This window comes from Suncus etruscus, chromosome 16 (genome assembly GCF_024139225.1).
Source record: "Suncus etruscus isolate mSunEtr1 chromosome 16, mSunEtr1.pri.cur, whole genome shotgun sequence".
Taxonomy (NCBI): domain Eukaryota; kingdom Metazoa; phylum Chordata; class Mammalia; order Eulipotyphla; family Soricidae; genus Suncus; species Suncus etruscus.
The window spans coordinates 30,741,945-30,766,717 of NC_064863.1; the positions used below are offsets into that span (position 1 = coordinate 30,741,945).

Sequence of the window (24,773 nt, forward strand, 5' to 3'; positions counted from 1 at the left end):
TCCTTTCATTAATCTATTTGTACACAATGGCACCCAGGGTGTAGAGTGGCTTCTCCTCTGGTCACCTAGTTACTTTTCACTGGTCAACAGCAACAAGCTGAATAAACTATTATCTTGAGGAAATGTGCTTGGCTAGCGAATTTGGATTATCTCCTAGATTTAAAAGCAAAAACATAGCTAAGTTTGAATTTACCAAATCTTAAGACTTGAGACACCGGAAAGAAAGCATTTATTTGAAAATAAAATGGATACAGAAGATATGAGCTCAGGAAAACTTGGCCAAATCTTGAAGCAAATTTGGAGACAAAACATAATGCTAAAGCAGGTGCTCCAGGGTAATGAGCAGTTTGAAGACAACGACAAGGGCACTTGGATAGCTACTGTGGTCTTTCTAGGTCAAGGGCTCAGTGGGGCTCTACATCAACTTTTGGATTTCACTGCAGGAAACCTCTATGCTATCTGCCAGCAGCTACATGGAATACTTGACAAGGAGAATCAATATATCTGGAGACAAGGCAAGTTGTTCTTTGATTTTAAAAAGCAAAAATGATTAGGTATCTAATCTAGAAAGGGTTAAGAAGCAAATAGAAAAGGCCAGGATAAAGTTTCTGCATGCAAAGGCCTAACGATATAAAATGGAAAATAGTCTTACACAATGCCTTAAGGGACACAGAGACCAACTTCATTAGAAACATACAAATTAAGTGTTCTAGGGCTTTAAAAGTAGGCATGCTCCTAGTTTCTGAGTGAGAAATTAGAACTTCTGTTTAGAACAAATACAGTCTTAAATGTGAAACTTAAGGAATGGGCTGGGATTTATTTACTGAAATTGGGAGTCAAGTTATAATATTCTGGGTAGAACTATTGGCAGGCTCTAAGACTGTGAGGTAGAGCATTCTCTTCATTGGAATATAAATTCTGTTCTTAGATTTACTTGACACTGATTTTACTAATTACAAAAACTAATTGGGATAGTCATATATCTTAAGTTATATATAAGTTATATATCTGTTAGATCTAATATATCAAAAATCTAAGGTAACTAAAGTTAAAAAAATTTGGTCTTGATGGCAAAACGTGGGCATTATTAGTATTTCCAAAAGTATCATGACCTAGAGTTCAAGCCATTACTTGAAACTCTGGAGATAACCGAATATATTTAAACAACATACCAAGACAAGTATTTATTTATGGAAAAGAGTAAGGAGCCAGTTAAAGGATAAGAGTTTTAATAAAGATAACAAGTTGTCAGAACTGGAATCTCAAGATGAGTGCTGACTTGTGGAGAAAAGATTTTGTGATGACTCTAAGACCACTGATCTATGGGAGCCTTATAAATGCATTGCTCTTAGTTAAGAATTGAATTATAACATCAGAGAGTAGTTAAGTTGATAGTAAGCCATCAGGTGATCCTATCTGTGAGGAGATGTACGAACAAATAGAGGAATGGTTAGAAATGGTGATGAGGGGCCGGAGAGATAGCATGGAGGTAAGGCATTTACCTTTCATGCAGAAGGTCATCGGTTCGAATCCCGGCGTCCCATATGGTCCCCCGTGCATGCCAGGAGCAATTTCTGAGCACAGAGCCAGGAAAAACCCCTGAGCATTGCCGGGTGTGACCAAAAAACAAAAAAAAAAAAAAAAAAAAAAAAGAAATGGTGATGAGAGACTATAGGTCAGATTACTGTGTTGATACTGAAGTGAGATTTGAACTGGTTTAGTTGCCCTTCCATATTCACAGTAAATCAGATTCTAAAAATTAGAACACTTAGAACTATTATTTAAAAGGCTAATTTGAAAATTGTCAGCTATCACCAGCTTAACAGGAGGAACTTGTGACCTTTTCCATTTCTCATAATACCCTAGTATTCACTACAAGATAGCACCCATATTGACAGGAATAAAGAAGCTATAATATCTTCACTATCCAAGCTTCTCTGATGTATGTTGCTAAATTTTAGACAATGATTTTAAGGACATTACTGATAAATTATGTAGAACATTGAGCAAAGAAGAAAAGATTCTCAAAATTGTAAACATTGAAGAATGATTAAAGATGCCAATATGTCAACACAACCATTTTATGGTGTAGTCTTGGTATCTACCTTCAAATATTTAAAGCATTTCTACAAACAAGAGTGAGTGCATCTACTTTTGGTACACTGTTAACAAATCAAGCATTCATTCCAAATTTATTGATGTTTTAAAAGAGTGACAGTCATACAAATAACTTCTCTTTCAGAAGAAAGTTTGGCTTAAATGTCTGGTAATGGTCATTGTTAGTATTGAAGGTTATCTTGCATACCTCATTATATGTGAGTCGAAAAATGCAATATGGATTAGCTTTGTATTTATTCTTTTTATATGTTTCTCTGTGTGTCTGTGTTTATAGAAATTATGAGTTTCATAGACTGTCTCATGAAAATAAATGAATATTTGGGGAGTACTGCTACATTTCTCAAAAAAGAAGAAAATGAGATGTATAATTTATGCAGCATGCATGATAAATGTACTCCAAAGCAGACAATGTCCACCATTCACGATATCAAAGCAACAGACATTGCTGCAAGAGAGGAACAAAATGTCATAGAAACAGCTACTGTTTCTCCCACAAATGGAGAGGAAAGTCATTACACAAACCAGGTCCAGTTAACAAGAAATCAAACCCATATGAATTCAGAATTAATAGAAAAAGAAAATAACACATCATTGAATGGTGACATAACAGAGAATGGCAAATCACAGAACACAATGTCCCCTGTTGATGTGGAAAATGAAGATAAACAAAAGGAACACATGACTGTTGAGAACATAAATGGCAGCAGGGAAGAGATGCATGACATAGCACAGACAACAGAAAGAGAATTTCAAGAGACCTCAGAAAGCCAAAGAGGAGAGATGATCATATCTTCAATAACAAGTGATAACTCCAGTAAATATGTGAATAGACTTTCCGATGATTCATTGACTCTAAAGCAAGAGAATAACATAGTTGAAAAGGAGTAAGTAAACAGTATGAAAGAATTTCAATGTCCCAACTATATAATACTATTATATAGTATTGAGACATAATATTTTACATAAAAAGTAAAATTTCTAAGAAAATTTTAAATATACACTATTTAATTTACCCCATAAAATATATGACTGCTATTTCTAATACTACTTATTTCTTACAGCTTAGAATAACAATATATTAAATATTTCTTTAAGAGATGAAGAAATTGATAATATAATTAGTTAAACTATCAATTTTATAAATCATGGATGCTTTCCAAAATCACTACTTTCATTTTTACTATAATGAAAAGATACCTAGGCTTTAGGTTGATAAAAAGTTAGATAATATTCTTCTCTCATATTTATTTCATTTATACTCTTCATTATTTTTTTATTTGTAATAAATCATCATGAATTCTTAACCTGTGTCAGGGATGAATCTTGGTTTTTAACACTTAAAACATATTACCATATTTTAATTATTTCATTGAAGATGGTCAAGGGGTTTCATCAGTTTCTGAAAGATCCCAGGACTTTAAAAAATGTTAGAATGGGGGCCGGCGAGGTGGCGCAAGAGGTAAGGTGTCTGCCTTACAAACGCTAGCCAAGGAATGACCGTGGTTCGATCCCCTGGTGTCCCATATGGTCCCCCCAAGCTAGGGGCAATTTCTGAGTGCTTAGCCAGGAGTAACCCCTGAGCATCAAACGGGTGTGGCCTGAAAAACCAAAAAAAAATATTAGAATGACAGAACAAGTCTATATTTGCGCACATAAAATAGAATATTTGTGGATCATATTTTCCAAGAATAATATAATACCTTTAGAAGGCAATGGGAAAAAAATCAATGTTTTAGATATACACCTATTTTAAATTTTTATCTCCTATTAATGTTAACAATTCTGTGAAGAAGGAAAACGTCAGTATTTGGTCCTATCATTTTTCATTGAGGTCTTATAAAATTATAACATTATATAGGTTTCTGGTGCAATTGAAAATCAACATGTGTTTCTTATCTATCCTAATATATGCTTTTCCTTGTGTGTAAAAATATCAGACTTAATATGATTTTTGGGCAAAGTTAAATAAGAAAATTCCATAAAGGGCATAGCTCTTTATTGCTCTGAAGGTGATTGCACTCAGATAAATATTAGTTAATTTATTTCACTCCTAACCTCACTCTGTCTACCACACATGATCTACTCCACCTCCTACCCAGTCATGATAAATGATGTTATTTCACATTGACAATAGCATTTCAAAGCTATAATTGTGTCTATAAACTCAGACAAACCATGTGCGCAGCTAAATCTTAGTTGTTCAATCTATGAAATTAAGAGGTTGAGCTGGTTTTACTATGAATGTCCTCATGAGTCTGAGAATCTAATAAATTTTATGTATGTCATTAGAAGTCATTCCAAAAAAAAAAAAAAACTTCCAAGTCTGAAATCATTATTGCCATTTACTTAAAAATAATTTTACTAATCTAATTTGTGTGAAAGCTAGAAAGAACACAAGGGATCAAGCATATGCCTAGCAAGCATGAGAAGCTGAGTTTGATCCCTGGCATTGTACTCCTCCCACATGATGTGGTCACCAAGATCAACATTAGCACTTCACTTCTTCACATTCAGGAGTGACTCAAACATAGACTCATGAATCACTGTTGGACCACTCCCTCCTTTAGGTGTTCCCTACTTTGTGATTTCTTCCTTGTAGCCTCAAAAGCATTTGTGCTTGGTTTGCGCATTTAAGATGACTGCTCATTGAAATTCCCCAGGCTAGGAAGCCATCCTGACATAAAAATCTGTGTCCTAAACAAACTAACCCCAGAATCTTTTGTAATCCCTCCTTAAATATCTTTATGGAGGACATATATTTATATTTACTTATGAGATTAGATCCAGTATGTAAAATTTCAAAGAAAAAAAAACTAGAACTAACCAAAGTGATTATTTTGATGGTTAGAGGTGGTTACTAGGACTAGGGAAAATAGATTTCTTTACCTGCATCAGTCTGTTGAAAGGAGATTATATTGAGATTGTTTCTAGGGTACAGAGGAGAGCTACACCAGAAGTTACACAAAGCTGGGCTACTGAATTAATCATTAAATATTGCTTATTATTTATGAAGTATTATTACTACTATCACTAAATCAACATGCTAGGTAATTTTATATTCCTTTTAAGGCCATGGTTTCAGAATATAAATTATATTGGACCTAAGCAAGGGCGCAGAGCCAGGACCTTGAGTGCCACAGGGTGTGGCCAAAAACTAAAAACCAAAAAACAAAACAAAACAAAAACAAAACAAAAGCCCTGTAATTTCAACATGTTCTTAACAGTTCTGTGTTAAGGAGAACTCCAGAGTTACTAGTAATTTAAAAATAATTAGAACTTATTCTCTAACTGAATATTAATAACATATTTTATATAGATTACCTTATTTATTTTACACATTGCATCTCAATAATTTGACTAGTACAAAATGAGAATTAGTAGAAAAATAAGAACTCAAACTCCCAGTTTTTTTTTTTTTGTTTTTGTTTTTGTTTTTTTTTTTGGTTTTTGGGCCACACCAGACACACTCAGGGGTTACTCCTGGCTATGCGCTCAGAAGTCGCTCCTGGCTTGGGGGACCATATGGGAAACTGGGGACTGAACAGCGGTCCATCCAAGGCTAGCGCAGGCAAGGCAGGCACCTTACCTCTAGTGCCACCGCCTGGCCCCGAAACTCCCAGTTTTAATGTAGACAATAAGCATGTATTAAACAACCATGTTATGCTAACTTACTTAAGAAATTTATATATTTCATCTTGATTTATCTTCACAGTATTGAGGATTGTTATTTGTTTTATTTTGCAATGATTAAAGAAATCAGTGCTTTGGAATAATTTGAGAAAATATAATATAGTAGAAAGTTTTGGGCTTTATGTTAAAGACAGACAGACAATTAATGATCTTAAATTTTACTTTCTTGGGTCTGTACTAATAGTACAACAGGTAGGCTGTTTTTATTGTATAGAGGCAACCTGAGTATGATGTCTGGCACCCCATGTGGTTCTCCACACACCACCAGGAGTGAACCCTGAGTGGAAAACCAGAAATAAGCCCTGAGTACCACTAGGTGTAACTTCCAAATGAAAACAAAGCAAAACAAAAACTTACCATCTATGTGATATTTAGTAAATTAAATTTTAAGCCTGTTTTTATTTTGGGTGGAGGTGGTAGTATCTACGAATAACACAATGTGAAGAACAAATGAAATAATTTACAGTCTAAATTCTATGATTGAATTGAATTAACATCGATAACATATTGAAATTGTTGAATAAGGTGATAATTCAAAAATCTAGAATAAAATAGTCAAAACAAACTTTTGGACTGACTATTTGTGGGTGATAAGTATTGCTTCAAATTTACTTTAACTTTATATGCATAGATTTAAAATATTTAAAATTTGGTAAATCAATACCCAATCTATAACAAGCTATACACAGAGGGGCAAAGGAGGGAGGGGTGGAGGGAGGACAACACTGGTGGTGGGAATGCCCCTAATTCATTGTCACTATGAACCTTAAATATTATTGTGAAAGACTAGTAATTCACTTTATTCACAATAAAACATTTTTAAAAAGTTTGATAAACAGAAGCTGGAGAGATAGTACCAGGAATAAATGCTTACCTTACATGCTGCTGACTTTGCCTCAATCCTTTGAGTTGCACATGGTCCTCGGAACACTGACCGGAGTGACCTCTGAGCACAGAACCAGGGGTAAGCCCTGAAAACAGCTGAGTGTAGTCTAACCCCCCTACCTGCCGCTATGTAATTGTCATGTAATAAACATTATTAATTGATCTAATTAAATTTAAATCAATAATTTTAACAGATTATTATTTGTTTTGTGGTTTTGGGGTCACACCCGGCAGTGCTCAGGGGTTACTCCTGGCTCCATGCTCAGAAATTGCTCCTGGCAGGCACGGGGGACCATATGGGACACCGGGATTCGAACTGATGACCTTCTGCATGAAAGGCAAATGCCTTACCTCCATGCTATCTCTCCGGCCCCAATTTTATCAGATTATTATTATGAAAATAATTCCTTCTGAGGCACAGAGAGGTTCAATATTTGATCTAATGTCATGAAGACAATATGCCATGGAACTGAATTTCATATCAAGCTACTGGCTTGTGGCTCTATAGCTTGAACTTTTTTGCAGTTAACTATACAGCTCATATGTCAAATAACAGGGAAAATAACACTCTCCTTTCCCCTACAGATATCTTGATGCACTGAGTGATAATGACCGCCAAGTGTCTTGTTATATCACAGCACAATCCTATGTTCTACAGCATCTAGAATGCCGGATAACCAACAATATGAGTTCTTCAATAGTCAGTGATAATGAAGAGTTGGTCAGCAATGTCATCACTGTTGAGTTCTCATGTCAAGAAATGAGTATTCCATTTCCAATCTGCATTGCAATTCCATTTATTGCACGTTACAGGGGAAATTATAGAGATATTATGGTGAAAGTGTCTGATGTAAACCTTCAGTCAAGCTACTTAAACCCAAATTCACTTGAAGGAATGAGAGGATGTTATAAGGTTAGTAAATCATTGACTACATCTGCATTTGTAATTTCACTCTTCTAAATATTACTCAGACTATCAGATTATAAAGTAGATAGAATTGCTACACACTGATCAAATTGAATTATAATATTTATTGTATCATATTAACATATTTATAAGGCTCAAAGAAGAATTGCTCTTTTCTTATCAAATTTAAGACTGATGTACTTATTGTACCACATTAAAATATAGAGGGGCCTTTCAAACAAAACCACATAACTCGATTTATCTAGCTCCACCTCTTAAATAGAGGGGGAAACAAGGGAGGGTATCAGGACCAAACAGATATATGATCACTAATAGTAAGCTAGACAAAGAGGGGACCACCTACTCTAGCAGACCTGGGGGTGATGGTGGGGTATATGGGTTGCAAAAAGGGAACTGGGATGGGGGGAGGACATATTTGGTGACGGATATTCCCCTGATTCAATGTTAATATGTACCTAAAATACTACTGTGAAAGATATGTAAGCAATTATTATCAAAATAAGAATTAAAAAAAATATAGAGGGGCCTAAGCAATAACACAGTGGGTAGGGCATTTGTTTTGCATGCTGCTGACCTCAGTTCGATCTCCAGCATTCCATATGTTCGCCAGAGCCTGCCAGGCATAATTTTAAAACACAGAGTCAGAAGCAAAACTCTGAAAGCTGCTGCCAGCGTTTTGCTTATTGCTGAAAGCAAAAGAAACAAACAAAAAATTAAAAAATAAAAGGGAAGAAAATTTTGACTAAATAACTTTGTGTCTATGATACAGTAAATGTTCTATTTCCACCAAAGAAACAAAACTAACAGCATAACTAGAGTGTCAGACCTCAGACTAGCTTTAAAAAACTTTTTTCTTTTTGGGGGGAGTGGTTTTTGGTCATACCCCAAGGTGCTCAGCGGTTGCGTTCTGGCTCTGTATGCAGGAATTACTCCAGGTGGGCTCAAGAAAAACATTTGGGATGCCAGGATTAAACCCTGCTTGGTTGCATGCAAGATAAGCATTCTACCCTCTGTACTTTTTCTCTAACTCCAGAAAAACATTATATAATGCAAAGCCCATCTATCTAAATTTGAGAATGCTAAAAAACACCTCTCTTGTAGGTAAAGATTTGTTTTAATCATTTTGATGGGAAAAATTTATTTAAAAAATAAAATATGTTTGTGCATGCGTGCATTTATATGCACAACTTGAGATACCTATTAAAGCTAACATTTGTTTAATCTGTTCTTCAAAGGACTATATGAGTAATCAGAATGTAGTTTTTATTAAAAAATGCTACCAAAGTTCTTTAAAATTAAATCTTTGTCTTTTTTTATTTTTTCCTCATTACAATCATGGTTATAGTTTGATTATAAAATATAAACCTCTTCTAATAATTTTTCTACAACCCAATAATATATGTATAAATGTATTTAATCTAGAAAGTCTGTATCTTTAAATATCTAATCAACATTTTCCTTGATTTGTAACTTCTCAATCTTAGCCAATCTCTGTGACTTTACTAATAACAGTAAAGCATTCCATAAAAATGGTGGCAGGGAGTATTTAGTAAATAAATAAAAAAGCAAACAACAAGGAAAATAAGAACCACCGCACTGGAGAAAACAGAGAATTATATACTGGTCCACATCAATTATATCCTAATTATAGTTATTTCTATTTTAAATGAGGAAAATTTAAATTCTGGATGTCTTCTGACTTTTTATGTGACATTTTGTGGTTTATATGATTTTGAAGAATTCTAATTGTAGAGACAGATAAGCTATGATCAGAGTTCTACTCATGACACTCCCCTCCTTAAAAATCGGCAGGTATTCTTGAAGTTGCCAAATATGCTTTAAATGCATAGCAACCGCCATTGGTTCCCAGACAACCTGCCTTTCTTACCTTTCAGCATGTTCCTTCCAGCCAATTAGAAACATTGATCATGCAATGCATTTTTCCCGGCAACATTTATGCAGTGATATTGTGAAATCTCCTTAGTCAGTTTCAAATGATAGATTAATGCAACCATTGTTATTGTCGCTGAAATACTGTGTGTCTGTGTGATTATCTACTCAAGCTAGGGTGGAACCCAGTTGGTGTGTCTGGCTGGCGTTCGGGAAGAAAGCACAGATCACATTATAGCTAAGTCTTCCATTTCCTTTTAATTGTTGGTGATTACATGAGTAGATTATTTTGTTTTTATTTATATACTCAGTCCCTTTTTGTGTACTAAGAAGCTTGAACATGTTTGTTGCAAATATACATTTCATAGTTAAATGTCACCATCTGGCAAACACACACACACACACACACACACACAAATACATGTCTCTGCAGACAGAAAAAACATATATCTCTCAGTCTTTTGCTCCCTTTGCATAAAGAGGAGAATTGGAGAAAATTGTTTAAGATATTATGAGTTGTTAGAATTGCTTATAGTAAAGGTACTAATAGTGTTTGTATAAACTACCAAGCTATTAATAACTTGGGGGCTTTAAAAGATAATACTGGAGAAATAGTAGAGGTAGTGCTCTTTCTATGCACCTGGCCAACCTGCATTTGATACCTATGTACCATAGAAAGCTTTCCTGAACTCACGAGGAGTGATCCCTAACTATAGAGCCAGAAGTAAGCCCAGAGTACTGTGGGTGTGCCCCCAAAACAAACAAAAAAAATAGAATAACAAATGATAAAGATTTCACTAATTAAAATTCACCAAATCAATATTGAGTCTTTTGTACAATGGTGGGATGTAGAATAAAAGCCCTTTGGATGAGCCTCTGGTGGTGGATGGTGATGGAGGGATGAGAGGTCTTTCTCCTCCAGTCCGGCCACGTGTCTGCAACTACTTCCAGCCGTCGGGTCTGAGGTTTCAGGGCACCGGCGAGGAAATCCACAGAAACGTTTCAGGAGATATCATCTTTATTCATCCCTGGCCAACATGTTTGTGGCTTGTCATAACCTTTTACGCTGCATCCCTTTTCAGCCCTGCATTGTACCTTTTCTCTCAGCCATCTCTCCTCCTCAAGTTTCTATCTCACTCAATCCATTCTCCCAATCCTCTCTCCAAATCCATCCCTCCTCTGCCCCCTCAGGCAAACCTCTTGATACCCCCCAAAAGACATCTCCCCAAAATGGGCAGGTCTTATCCTAAGGTGAAGTTATGTAGAAGATGGGGGTGGGGTGACAGTGGGATTCTAGATTACTGATATTTGTGAAAGCATGAAATGTAATAGCATCATATATGCTTTTATGGATTTTATTAAAAATTTAAATGTGGGGCCGGGAAGGTGGCGCTAGAGGTAAGGTGTCTGCCTTACAAGCGCTAGCCAAGGAACGGATCGCGGTTCGATCCCCCGGCGTCCCATATGGTCCCCCCAAGCCAGGGGCGATTTCTGAGCACATTGCCAGGAGTAACCCCTGAGCGTCAAACGGGTGTGGCCCAAAAACCAAAAAAAAAAATTTTAAATGTGCGGAAGGTGAGAACAGAGACAGTGGATAAATTTTGCATAGCTCCTGTACACAGACAACTTGGATTTGAGCCTGGTACAATCTATCATCCCTCAAGAGTGATTCTTGACTACAAAGTCTTAAAATTAAAAGGCCTGAATACTGCCAGGTATAGTCCAACCCCTTTCCTAATTATTTAAAATAGAAATCTTACATATATTTATTTTTAGTTATGTAGTCCAAATTTGAGAAACAGTTAATTATCTACCCATACCTTATATCAGAAAAGACTGTATGTATTTGTAGCAATGGAATGATTCCTAGCTGTTGAAAATGACAGGGATGGCATATAGTTTTGTTATTACAGCCCCAAAGAATATACAATATGTACTTTCAGAACTGGACTATATTATTGTTTTGAATATTTCACTGTTTTAATGCATTTTATCCATACAGGGCACCTGTGCAGAGGTGCAAGTTTACAAGTTGGGCATATTTTCTGTTATATCTTGTTTAAAGAAAGAGTTTTTCACAGTTACAAAGAAAGGACTCACTCTCAAGCCAAGTATGGATTCTCGAATATCCTTAAATTATCCTCCTGGAGTTTTCAACTCACCAGTGTGTGTGCAATTAAAGGTAAATATTAAAAAAATAGTGGATTTTTGGGTTTGTGAGTCATGATTCTCATGTATTGTGCTAAACATTACAGAGATAGGGATATCTCTGTAAGAATGAGTGAGTTCTCTGAGAGTTTCTATTAAATCTAACTGTATTAGGTGTATATAACATATTGCTAGTGCAGTGAGTGATAAAGGATAACAAGGGGTATATTGAATTGCATTCCAAAATAGATCTCTTCTTTATCTGAAAGTCTCTGCAGCTATTCTTGGCTAGTTTATTGGTAAGTATGTATGAGAATATTGATACTGAGCATTAAAAATGATCATGATTCAAATTTGCAACTGAGAGGATAACAAAAATCAGCATAAGGAATAAAACTGACTATAACATTACATTTAATTACAATGAAGTGTTTACTTGGAACAAAGATTCAGTATAAACAAACAATATTTACCAGATGTATAAAAAAACAAATTTGTACATTTAAAAATATTTATCTTCTCAAATAGTTCCTTTTACTTTAGGCTTAATTTTTCTCCATATTCTCCTCTTTCTTCCAACTTTATTCCAGTTGGAAGCTCAAGAAATAAAGAAGTTAGAAAATATAGTACAAATAATTTTTATAAATATTTCCATAACCTTTGAATTTTGAGAATTGGTTAGATATATTTTATTATTAGTCATTATTTGTGAGTGGAAACACTTTAATAAATATATCTTGCTTTCCTAGTTTCTAAAGAGCACTTGTTCTAACAATAGTTCTAATTAAAAATTATGTAAAATGTCTACTTTATTTTCTAGGTCATTTTATTGCCAGCAATTAAAAGTGTTTCTTGTTATTTATAACTTAAGACAGAGAACCTAGATTTCAGAAATCTTTGTAATAAGAAATTTGAATGTTGATTTTCTTTATAAATTAATGCAGTGTTTATTCTAATCAACTCCATTTAACATATATAGAGGTAGATCTAAAACCATGTTCTATTTAGTATTTTAAAAACGGCTTAAACTGTGCTAATAATTTTTATGTTATATTAAAATATAAGACTATACACACATGTGTATATTTTTTTATTTGTTTCTTTAGGTCCAACCAGTAGATCCAACTTTGGTGGCACATTTAAGAACACAGCAAGACATTTCATGTTTGATACTAGCCACAAGCCCTCTGATTCATGTTCAACATCCATTAACACATACTTTCCAGAAGCCAGTCACTCTGTTCCTACCTTGTTCTCCACACACTGAAAAAAAGAATCATGATTCTGAGACTGATCATAAAAAAATCGCCAGTGCCACAACCAAGAGAAACATACCATTATACTTCAACAGGTGAGTTGATCCTTATATTGATAAAGGACTTGATGGTGAAGAAATGTAAATGAGTATAAAATATAATCAATGTCTTGGCTTTAAATCTTTATATTAAAATATTATGATTAATGATTTATTTTAACTGTAGAATAAAATGTGGATTTACAGAAGGTATAATTTTAGCTGCAAAATTCCCAAAGAATGCTATGTGGTAATATTGATAAAGAGATCAAATTAATCATATTTTCAAAGAAATTATAATATGTTTAGCTGATGGTATAATGTTTTATTTTTATATTTAAGTAAATTTTTGTTAATATCAAGAATAATTAATCTCACCTTTTCCAAAACAAATTCAACTTGAGTATATATTTCTTGTATAAATCGGCTCTTTAATTTTTTGTCTTATTATGAAAATTTCTACCAGTAAGAAAAATATCCATATGTAATTACTTATGAGAAATGAATGAAAAATGATTGCCTATAATTAATTTATGTTTTTAAGAGCGTACAACATATAGTAAATATCAGAAATTAAAGGAATAGTGTTAATACTGAATCGACACTATAAATATTGGTTCCTAATCTTAATTTATGTCTTTTTATTTATTTTATTTTTAGAGTGATAAAGGTTAAGAGGAACATTTCTATTCCTTTTTTCTCAAGTAAACTTTCACTTTGAAACTAGATGGGAGAGCAATAACTGCTATTAATTAAGTACCAGTCTTTTTATGTATATTATTTGAACCAATTCACATTTTATTGTGTCAGTGGCAAACCTCAAATCCATTGAGCCAAAGTATTTGTACCTATACCCAGTAATAATAAGTATAATCATATTCTAGTCTCATATCAATATATTTCTAAATGAGGCTGGAGAGATTGCACAATAGTTGGGCCTTGCACTTGGGTTTGTTTTCTGACATTCCAATATGGTTCCTTGAGACTGTCAGAAGTAATTTATGAGGGTAAAGTCATGAGTAACCCCTGAGCACCTGGGTGTGATCCCCAAACCAATATATATTTTATATATATGATATATATTTCTAATCTTGACACTTCAGCTATCACCTATCACCTATTAATAAGTATCCAGATTAGAAATTGTAAAAAGGAATTATACTTTATAAACTCCAGATAATCATAGAAAGTTGAATTGTTTGGGACAAGAAGCCATGATTTACTGAGTGATAATAAGAAAGGGAGGATATATAAATGATACCTGTTTGCCATTTGAAATACCTATCTATCTATCTATCTATCTATCTATCTATCTATCTACCTATTACCTATCTCCCAACTGACAATTTAGTTCATCCATATTCCTGTATATTGTGGTACAATAAATACATCCAAAATTCAACATATTCTATAGAGTTCTTTTAAAAATATATCAATCTAATAGATAAGAGTTATTTGCCTTTAAAAATGCTTCATAGTGCTTATAGATATATTTAAAGATGAAAAATAAAATGGTCTAGTAATTGATTCTGTTAACCTTATTATTATGAATCTTATTTATTATACTCAACAGGTAGATACAAAGAATTAATAAATAAATTTACAACTGACATCTACTTTGCATTATAGATTTAGCTACATTTGCCTGAAATAAGATTTAAAAAACACTTTGCTATCAGCAAGATGGTATATTGGGTAAGATGCTTATCTTGTATGTGTCTTACCCAGGCTTGATCCCTGGCACCACATATGGTCTCCTCAGTCAATTAGGAACAGAGTTAAGAGAAGGCCCTAAGCAGAGCCTTCCCCTCCCACCAAATAAATAAAAAAGAACTTTTCTGTTTCTGTTATTTTATCCATGAACTGTATATGACAATGAGAATATAAAGTAATCCCTGTAATGAACACATATCAGTTTTGGAAGTAATTAGATTGAGATTTATTTGTTTTTCATTTCTCATAAACATGCCTCAGAAACAAAAGAATAGAATATACAGAAAAAATTTAGGCAGCAAATTACACTAACAAAAAGTGAAATTTTCACAGGTATAATACTAAATTTAACCAAAAGTAGATCTAATAAAAATATATGTTGATGGTAAAAATTTTTATGTACAAAGCACTGGAAATTTGGCTAGTATAGGTAGGATTAAGTTACATCATAGTCCAGAAGAATTATACTCTGTAAAACTTTCTAGACAGTAAAATTGATTTAGAAATTATATATCTAAATATGCCCTTCATATTGGAGCAAGAATTCAATGCTTACCAGCCTAACAGTGAATGAATATTTATTTTTTTGCAGCCCACCTCGAATGAATATTTATTAAGAAATTAAAAAAAACTCTAGTATCTTAAGTAAAATAATAATTATTAGTCAATACTACAATTTTAAAAGGGCAACAACAAAATATCTTTAGAAATATGATCAGCTTCTTCAATATGAAAGTAATTGGAATAAGAATTATTATAGTTGTTTGGGGAATATTATAAAAATCTTTATCTAGTAAGATAAATAATACTAGTAAACATGGTTCCCCCCAAAACAGAAAGCCATCAGGTTAGACTGGTAAAATTTTAAAAAGCAACAGGATAAGGTACAAAGATAGCAAGCTGAGGCATATGGAATAAAAGTATAACATAGAGCCATTTCAAATGATGTAACTAATAATTATAGGTAGTGCTAATGGAGAAAACAACACAATCATAAAAGAAACAAGAATCAAAGTCGGAGTTCAAGTTAATTTTCTGATGTTGATTAAAACCTCGAGATAGAAAACACTAATTACTTGATAAAATTTATGGAAATAAAGACTCATCATTAGATGTAACATGGTTATTTAAAATACAATGTTTCTATAGGAATTCCTTTAGTGAAGTCAAATTAGTGAAGTCAAGTAAAGAGGAATAAAATCAGTCTGTTATCACTTTTTATTATCAAAAGTGTTAAAACCTTCATATGTTTGAATAGAAGATGTTTTGTTGCTGTTTTATTTTTATTTTGTTATTTTGTTTTGTTTGTTTTGAATCACACCCAGCAGTCCTCAGGTCTTTCTCCTGGCTCTGGGCTGAGATCACTGCTGAAAGGCTTGGGGAACTATATGAAGTGCCCCTCCCACTCTACTATTGCTCCTACCCTGTTGTCTTTAATCATGCAAGTATTTACATGATATACTATTTTCACATTTCTAACTTATAAAAAGAATATAAAACTAATGAATGGACATAAAGAAAACTTAAAATATAAATAATAGAGAAGTTTTATTCTCATTTTTGAATTTTTATTGAAAACATTGTGAATTACAAGTCTTTCATAGTTGGATTTCAGGCATACAGTATTAGTAAATTAGGGTCATTCCCACCACCAGTGTTGACCTCCCTCCACCAAGGTTTCCATTATGCAGCCTATACCTCCATCCTTAGCCCCCTGGCCTGACAGTGTAGCAGGCCCATTTTAAGTTTAGATATAGTCTGAGTCTCTTGATTTTATTGTTGTTGATTTTAGTTTGGGTATTTTTAGTTCTGTCCATTGTTTTTATCTTCACCAATGCACCTGAGAACACAGGCCCACATCCCCTTTTATTTTCTCTATTTTGTAGAAAAATGCAGAATTTGAGATAAAACAAAGTAATTTATGTCCAAAGGTTCTATGAAAGAAGTGAGAGCCCTTATCTAGAGATAAAATAATAAAATAAAAAGGGGGTGGCAGGGTTTTGTTAGTTTGTTCTTCTTATTTTTTTTTTTGTTGCATAAGTGCAAAAACATTGAGGAAATTACAAAGAAAATACCCTTGGACTAAAAAAATAAAACAGGGTGTCTCTACCCATAAAGCATCCTGTCATAAGACTGACTATAGCTCTCGACATACTGTTTGTCCAGCCCCAAGTTCTTTCTTCATGGGCCCAGGAAAAGTTCTCCTCAATCTCTGTTGTTGCAGTCAAACTTTTGGTATTAGAGATCTTGGTTTTTGTACAGATCCTATACTGCAGCTGGGGTGTCAAAGAACATATTATGATTTCATCTCACCATTAGGTGACAAGGCAGAGAAACCTGCAATGAAAGCAAGTTGTTGCTGTTTCTTAGTCAGCAGGGCATCATATGAACCCACCCTGGAGCAAGTCGGTGCCAGCGTAGCATTAGGGCTTCAACAGGTGGAAGTTTGATTTCTGATGCTGGTGCAGAAAATGATGCCGGTTTCAAGGATCGGATTTAAGGTTTTGGCGTTGGACAGTCAATGTTCGATCAGCTGAGGCTTAATTTCTTAGGTTTTGTGGAGCTAAATTTGTGAGTATTTTGTATAACCTAGATATCAAACCTTTATCTGACGCATTGAATGCAAAAATTTCCCCCAATCAATTAGCTGTCTTCTAATTTTACCCTGTGTTTCATTTGCCATGGAGAAACTTTTTAGTGTGATGTAGTCTCATTTTTTTAGGCTTGATGCTAAAATTCTTGCCCTTGGCTTCCTTATCATAGAGGGCTTCTTTGAGATCTAAGTCTTGGAGTGTTCTACCTATGTATTCCTCAACAAAGTTTATGGATTCAGGTCTGATATCAAAGTTATTAATATACTTTGAATTGACTTTTGTGTAAGGTGTAAGACATGGATTAATCTTTAATTTCTTATATGTGGCTATTTAATTGTTCCTACACCATTTGTTAAAGAGATTGTCCTTTCCATTTCAAATTTTTGGTTCTTAAGTGAAAAATTATTTGTCCATACACTTGGGACAGTATTACTGGATATTTTATTCTGATCCTATGCTCTGAAATTTTGTCTTTGTTCCAGTAATATGCTGTTTTGATCATGATGACTTTGATGATTCAAGTTAGGTAATGAGATGCCACCCAGTTTCTTGTATATATTTGGCTATCTTAGGTTTTTTATGGTTCCACAAAAACTTTATAATTGATTGCTATAAATTATTGAAGAATATTTTCTGAATTTTAATAGGGATTGCATTGAATATATATTGTAGTTTAGGTAGGATGGTCATTTTGATTATAATGATTCTTTCAATCATGGAATGTTCAAAGCATGGAATGTTCTTCCATTTCTTTAGATCCTCTTAAATTTCTTTTTGAAATGTTTTGAAGTTTTCATGGTACAGAGATCTCATCTCTCTTGTTAAGTTGATTTCTAAGTACTTAAAATTTTTAGACACTATTTTAAATGGTATAGATTTTTTGATCTCTCTTTCTCCTCTAAGTTGTTATTTGTATAAAGGAATGCACTGTTTTTTGTGTACTGACTTGTAGTTAGCCAATTTGCTGTATTACTTTATTGTTTCTAGGAGCTTTTCTGTGGTCTCTTTAGGGTTTTTGATATATATCATCATGTCATTTGCAAATACAGATAGTTTGACTTCCTCTTTTTCTACTTGTATTCCTTGATTTTCTTCTCTTGTCTTATTGCTATTGCTAGAACTTAAAATACTATGTTGAGTAAGTGTAGAGACTATGGACAGCCTTGCCTAGTGGAAATGCTTAGTGTAAATGCTTTTAGTTTATCAACAATAAGAACAATGTTGGCTGTGTGCTTCTTATAGCTCTTATTATCTTGAGAAACGTTCCTTTCATATCTATTTTAGAGTTCTTATCATAAATGCTGTTGGATTTTGTTAAATGCATTCTCTGCATTAAATGAATTCTCTGATTGGACTGTTATAATCATGTGGTTTTTATCCTTCCTTTTACTGATGTAGTGTATGATATAGATTGATTTGTGTATATTGAATCATCCTTGCATCCCTGGGATGAATTCCATTCAGTCATGGTATATAATCTTTTTGATATGTTGTTCGATTTGCTAAGATTTTGTTAAAATTGTTTGCATCCATGTAATTAGTGAGGTTAGTCTGTAGTTTTATTTCTTAGTGGTACATTTATCAGCTTTGTCAATGAGTGTGATATTAGTTTCATAAAAGGTATTAAGGAAGATTTCTATCTTTTCGATGTTTTGAAAGGATATAAGGATCAATGATAGCAACTCTTCTCTAAGTGTTTGATAAAATCCACCTGTAAACCTATCTGGTCTTGAACTTTTAGTCTTGGGAAGTTTGTTAATTACTGTTTCAATTTCCTTGTTTGTGATTAGTCTGTTTATGTATTCTACTTCCTCCTCATTAGGTATCAGAAGATGGTATTTTCCCAGAAATCTGTTCATCTCTTCTGGGTTCTCTAGATTAACTGAGTGCAGTTGTTCATAATAAACTCTCATAATGTTTTGAAATTCTTAGGTTTCTGTTGTAATCTTTCTTCTTTAATTTCTGATTCAATTTATTTGAGTGTTTTTCCCTTGTGAGTCTTGCCAGCAGTTTTTCTATCTTGTTTATTCTTTAAAAAATATCCCCAGTCTCATTAATTCTTTGTATTGTTTTTTTCATTTCTATGTTGTTTAATTCTACTCTGGTTTTTATTATTTATTTTTTCTACCTGTGTTTGGGTTCCTTTGCCATTGTTTTTCCAGATACTTAAGGTCTCTCTTTCAAATGTTGTTTCCATTTTTTCTTTCCTAATGTAGGCTTGTATTGCTATAAGTTTCTCCCTAACCACTGCTTTGCTGTGTCGTATAGATTTTGGCAATTTGTTTCTTTATTATCATTTTTCTCAAAGAATCTCTTTAATTCTTCCTTGATTTTCACTTTGACTCAGCTGTTGTTGAGCAGCATGTTGTTTAGTTTCCAGGTGTTAGATTTTTCTCCATATCTATTTACAATCAATCTTGATCTTTATGGCATTGTAGCCTGGTAGGTTGCTTGGTATAATTCTTATATTTCTGACTATATGAAGGTTAAACTTGAGTCCTAAAATGTGGTCTATGCTAGAGAAGGTTCATGAGGAGTTAATAAAAATTTTTATTCAAGTTTTTGAGGATGAATGGCCCTGTATAGTCCTAGTCTTCTAGTTTCTCATTTAAGGGAATTATGTCTTTGCTAGCATTCTGCCTATTGGATCTGTCTAGTGTGATGATACATGTTGAAATATCCTACTACTATTACATTTCCATCCATATGTTTCTCAAAATTTGTGAAAAAGAGGTTTTTATGTTTTTTGGCTCTACAGTTGTTGCAGAAATATTGATCTGGGTTCATACTTCTTGGTCTATTTTACCCCTGATCACTAAGTAGTGTCCATTTTTGTCTCTAAGTATTTTCTTGAGGTTAAAATGCAATTTTGTCTAACATAAACTGAATGTCACATGTTTTTTCCCTCTGTGGCTTGTATAATTGTTTATCCTTTTACTCTGAGCTTGTGTCTATCCTGAACTTTAAAGTGTGTTTCTTGCAGGCAGCAAATATCTTGGTTTTGTTTTCTAATCGAACCCTCTACTCTGTGCCTTTTGATGAAAGTGTTTTGTCCATTGACATTTTTGTTTTGTTCTGGGTCACACCCGTCTCAGGGGTTACTCCTGACTCTATGCTCAGAAATTGCTACTGGCAGGCTTGGGGGACCATATAGGAATCCGGGATTCATACTATCGTTCTTCTGCATGCAAGGCAAATGCTCTACCTCCATGCTCTCTTTTGGCTTTTAAGGAATTTATTGACAGAGAAGGCTGCTGTGCTGTGACATTGTATATGGTTGTTGTTGTTGTTGTTGTTGTTGTTGTTACAATTGGGTATTTGATTTGTGTAATTTGTCTCTGAGAAGTTCATTTTGAGTTGGTTTGGTTAGCGCTTATATTGTGAAGTCTTTTATGTCTGAGAATGTTTTTAACCTTCCCTCCAATGTAAATGAGATGCTTTCCTGGGTAGTAGACTAGGTTAAAAGTTTATTTCATTCAATAGATTGAATATGTCATTCCAATTTTTTTTTACCTGAATTATTTCAAGTGGAAGATCTGGTTTAATTCTTATGTTCTTTTGTTTATACTGGATATTTTTCTTATCCTTTACTGATTAAATGAGTTCATCTCTCTGTTATTTTTTTTTTTTTTTAGATTTTAGTTTTGTGGGTTTTTTGTTTTGTTTTGTTTTGTTTGTTTGTTTTGTCATTTGGATTACTATATCTTGGTGTTGTTCAGATCTGTATACCCTGTGGGGTCTATTTTGTTTGGGACTCTTTTTGCCTCTGGGATTTGTACAATAGACTCTTTTTTTTTTTTTTTTTTTTTTTTGGGCCACACCCGTTTGACGCTCAGGGATTACTCCTGGCTATGTGCTCAGAAATCGCCCCTGGCTTGGAGGGATCATATGGGACGCTGGGGGATCGAACCAAAGTCCATCCTACGCTAGCGCTTGCAAGGCAGACACCTTACCTCTAGTGCCACCTTACTGGCCCCACAATAGACTCTTTAAAGAGGGGGAAGTTCCCTGCTATTATCTTCTTCACTACTTGTTCTACTTTCCCTTTTTCTTCCCCTTCTGGTATTCCTATAGTATGGAGATTTTTTTCTTTGTTCATTAAGTATTCTATCTGCTCCAGATAGCTCTTCTTCGAGTTGGTAGAATTATTTATCTATATATTTCTTAATTTTATAGCCTAGTGACTATTTGATTTCAGTTACTATTATACATTAAGTGTTGATTTTAGGTCCTCATCAATAAGGAGCATGCATTTTGGTGGACTTGAAAATTTGCCACGATTTCTCTCCATATCCACACTTTCAGGTGTCTTCCTTAGTTTCTGATTCTTCTTTGCATTAGGTGGGTTGGGTTAGTTTTTCTCCATTAAGTATAATGTTTACTATGTTATGTTGTAGATAGCTTTTACTATATTAAGAAAAGTTCCTTCCATTTCAATTTTTCTGAGAGTTTTTTGTTTTTGTTTTTGTTTTTGTGTTACACCCAGCTGCACTCAGGGGTTACTCCTGGCTTTCTGCTCAGAAATTGCTCCTGGCAGGCATGGAAGATCATGTGGGATGCTGAGATTCAAACCTCCTTTGGGCTGGATCAGCAGCTTGCAAAACAAATGCCCTACAGCTGTGCTATCTCTCTGGCACCCTGCTGAAAGTTTATTTTTATCGTGAAAATATGTTGGACTTTTTCAAATGCTTTATCTGCATCTATTAATATAATCACATGTTTATTGCTTTTCCTTTAACTGATATGGTTTATTGTATTGATTGATTTATATATATTAAACCAGCATTTAATCTATGGAATGAATCCTAATACGTCTTGTGTATAAACTTCTTGATGAGTTGGATTCTATTTGCTGCTAGTATTATGTTGAGGATCTTTGTAGTGTTCATCAAAGATATCGACCTGTAATTTTCTTTTTTCATGGTGTCTCTGTTTTTAGTATCAGAGTGATGCTATCTTTATAGAAAATATTTGGGAGTGTTTCTGCTTCTTCAATTTTATATAGGAGTCTGAAAGGGATTGGAAGTATGTCCTGTTTAAAGGTTTGATAGAATTCAATAGTGAATCCATTTGGGCCTGTGCTTTTGCCTTTGGAAAACCTTTTGATTACTATTTTCATTTCCTTGATCATGATAGGTCTGTTCAAGTATTCCATATCATCTTTGTTCAAACTTGGGTGATTATAGGAATCTAATAATTTATATTATATATTATATATTTATAGGAATCTAATAATTTATCCATTTATTCCAAGTTATATTGTTTTCTGGCATACAGATTCTAAAAGTTATCTCTGATTACCCTTTTTTTCTCTGTAGTATCTGTAGTAACATCCCCCATTTCATTTCTGATTTTGTTTATTGAATTTCTATCTCTCTTACTTTATTCACCTTGCTAATGATTTATCAATATTTTTTCCCTAAGAACCAACTTCTGACTTCATTTATCTTCTGGGTAGAATTTGGCAGGCATACAGTTTATTAATTTCTGATCTAGATCTTATTAGTTCCTTCTGCCTGTCTACTTTTGAATAATTTTGTTGATCATTTTCTATTTTCTTAAGCTGTACTATTAAGTTATTTATGTATGTCTTTCTTTTCTTCCTAATGAATACTTGCAAGCTATTACCTTTACTCTTAATACAGCTTTTTCTGTGCCCCACAAATTCTAATAATTCATTTCTTCATTTGTGTTTCTAGGAATCTTCTTCTGATTTCCACTTTGATTTATTATCTAACCCATTAGTTGTTAAGAAATGAGCTGTTTAAATTCCACGTGTAAAATTATTTTCAATTCTTTTTGTAATGTAATTCAATTTTAGTTCATTAATGTCTGAGAAGATAGTTGATATAATTTCTATTCTCTTAATTTTATCGAGGGATACTTTATGAACCAGCATGTGGTGTATCTTAAAGAATGCCTCATATACATTGAAGAATAATGTATATTCAGTTTTATGGAGGTGAAAAGTCCTATCAATGTCTTCTAAACCACTCTTTTTCATTTTTTTCCTTAAAATCAAGTATATCCTTGTTAAGTTTTAGCCTATTTGATCTATTAAGAGGTGACAGAGTGGTATTGAAGTCTCCCACTATAAATGTGTTGCTCTTGATGTCTTTCCTCATTTATTAGCAGTTGTTTAACATATTTTGCTGACCTCTCATTGGGTAAAAATATTTTCAGGAATGTGATTTCTTCCTGATGCACATGTCCTGAATTATTAAAAATGATCCTGTTTGGGGCCGGAGCAGTGGCACAAGTGGTAAGGCATCTGACTTGCCTGAGCTAGCCTAGGATGGACTGTGCTTCAATCCCCCAGCATCCTATATGGTCCCCCAATCCAGGAGAGATTTCTGAGCGTATAACCAGGAGTAACCCCTGAGCATCACTGCGTGTGGCCCAAAATTAAAAAAATAATTAAAATGATCTTTTTGTCTCTTATAACCATTTTGTGCCTGGAGTCTATCTATGTCATGATATTAGTATGACCACCCTAGCCTTTTTAAGGTATTTGATTTCTTGAAATATTGTCCTCTGAACCTTTGATATTAAGCCTGTGTTTTTTGCTGGCAGAAAAATGTTGGATTCAATTTTCTAATTTATTTTTCCACTCTGTTCATTAACTGGTTTATTTAATCGTTAACAGTAAAAAATATATTGACATATGATGTTGTGTCATCTTTGTGTTGAAATGTGATGAGTTTGGGGGTGTCTGAATTAAAAAGACCCTTCAGTACTTCATTAAGGTTGGTTTTTTTTTGGGGGGGAGGGTGGAGAAATAGTATGGAGGTAAGGCCTTTGCCTTGCATGCACTGGTTCGAATCCCGGTGTCCCATACGTTTCCCTGAGCCTGCCAGGAGCGATTTCTGAGTGTAGAGCCAGGAGAAATTCCTGAGCACTGCCGGGTATAACCCCCCCCCAAAAAAAAAGGTTGGCTTTTATTATGTAAAGTTCTGAGTTGTTGTCTATCTGGAGTTATGTATCCTTCCTTCACAGTTGAATGTAGGGCTGACTAGGTGAAGTATTCAGGACAAAGTGTTCATTTGATTGATTTTTTTCCCACTACATCCCACCACTATCAGGTCTTGAGGGTGATGTGTGATAAATACGGATAAATAAGTTGTAAATTTTAAGGATGCTGCTTTGTATGTAAGTTCTTCTTTTGACCTTACTGCGTTCCATTTTATTTTTTTTTTTTTTTTTTTTTTGGTTTTGGGGCCATACCTTTATAGTGAGTTTTTTATTTTGCCTAATAAGTTTTTCAGTCTATTATTTCTATTTGAAGTTTTCACAATTCTACTTTAAGATCTTCTTGACTCTTATTGATTATTCATTCCATGGTTTCTTTCTCCATTTCCTCTCTGAAATCTTTATCAGAAAGTCTAGATAGGTGGCTGATGTTAGCTGGGTCCTCAGAACCAATTTTTTTTCACTAAGTGTATTGGGATTCTTTATTGTCTTCTCATTGTGACCTATGGTGTTTTTTTGTGTGCTGTGTTTGAACATCTTGATT

The 24,773-nt window shown here is 33.8% G+C and overlaps 1 protein-coding gene across 1 annotated transcript in view; it reads left to right on the forward strand.

Moving 5' to 3' along the window:
* The first annotated feature begins 244 nt into the window (after positions 1 to 244).
* The window catches only part of DTHD1 (death domain containing 1), an 84,777-nt gene continuing 60,248 nt past the window's right edge, over positions 245 to 24,773 (forward strand). The window contains 6 exon segments of the mRNA XM_049790115.1: positions 245 to 515; positions 2,393 to 3,002; positions 7,279 to 7,606; positions 11,514 to 11,693; positions 12,766 to 13,010; positions 24,290 to 24,297. Of these exon segments, the coding sequence (XP_049646072.1) occupies positions 245 to 515; positions 2,393 to 3,002; positions 7,279 to 7,606; positions 11,514 to 11,693; positions 12,766 to 13,010; positions 24,290 to 24,297 (1,642 nt within the window).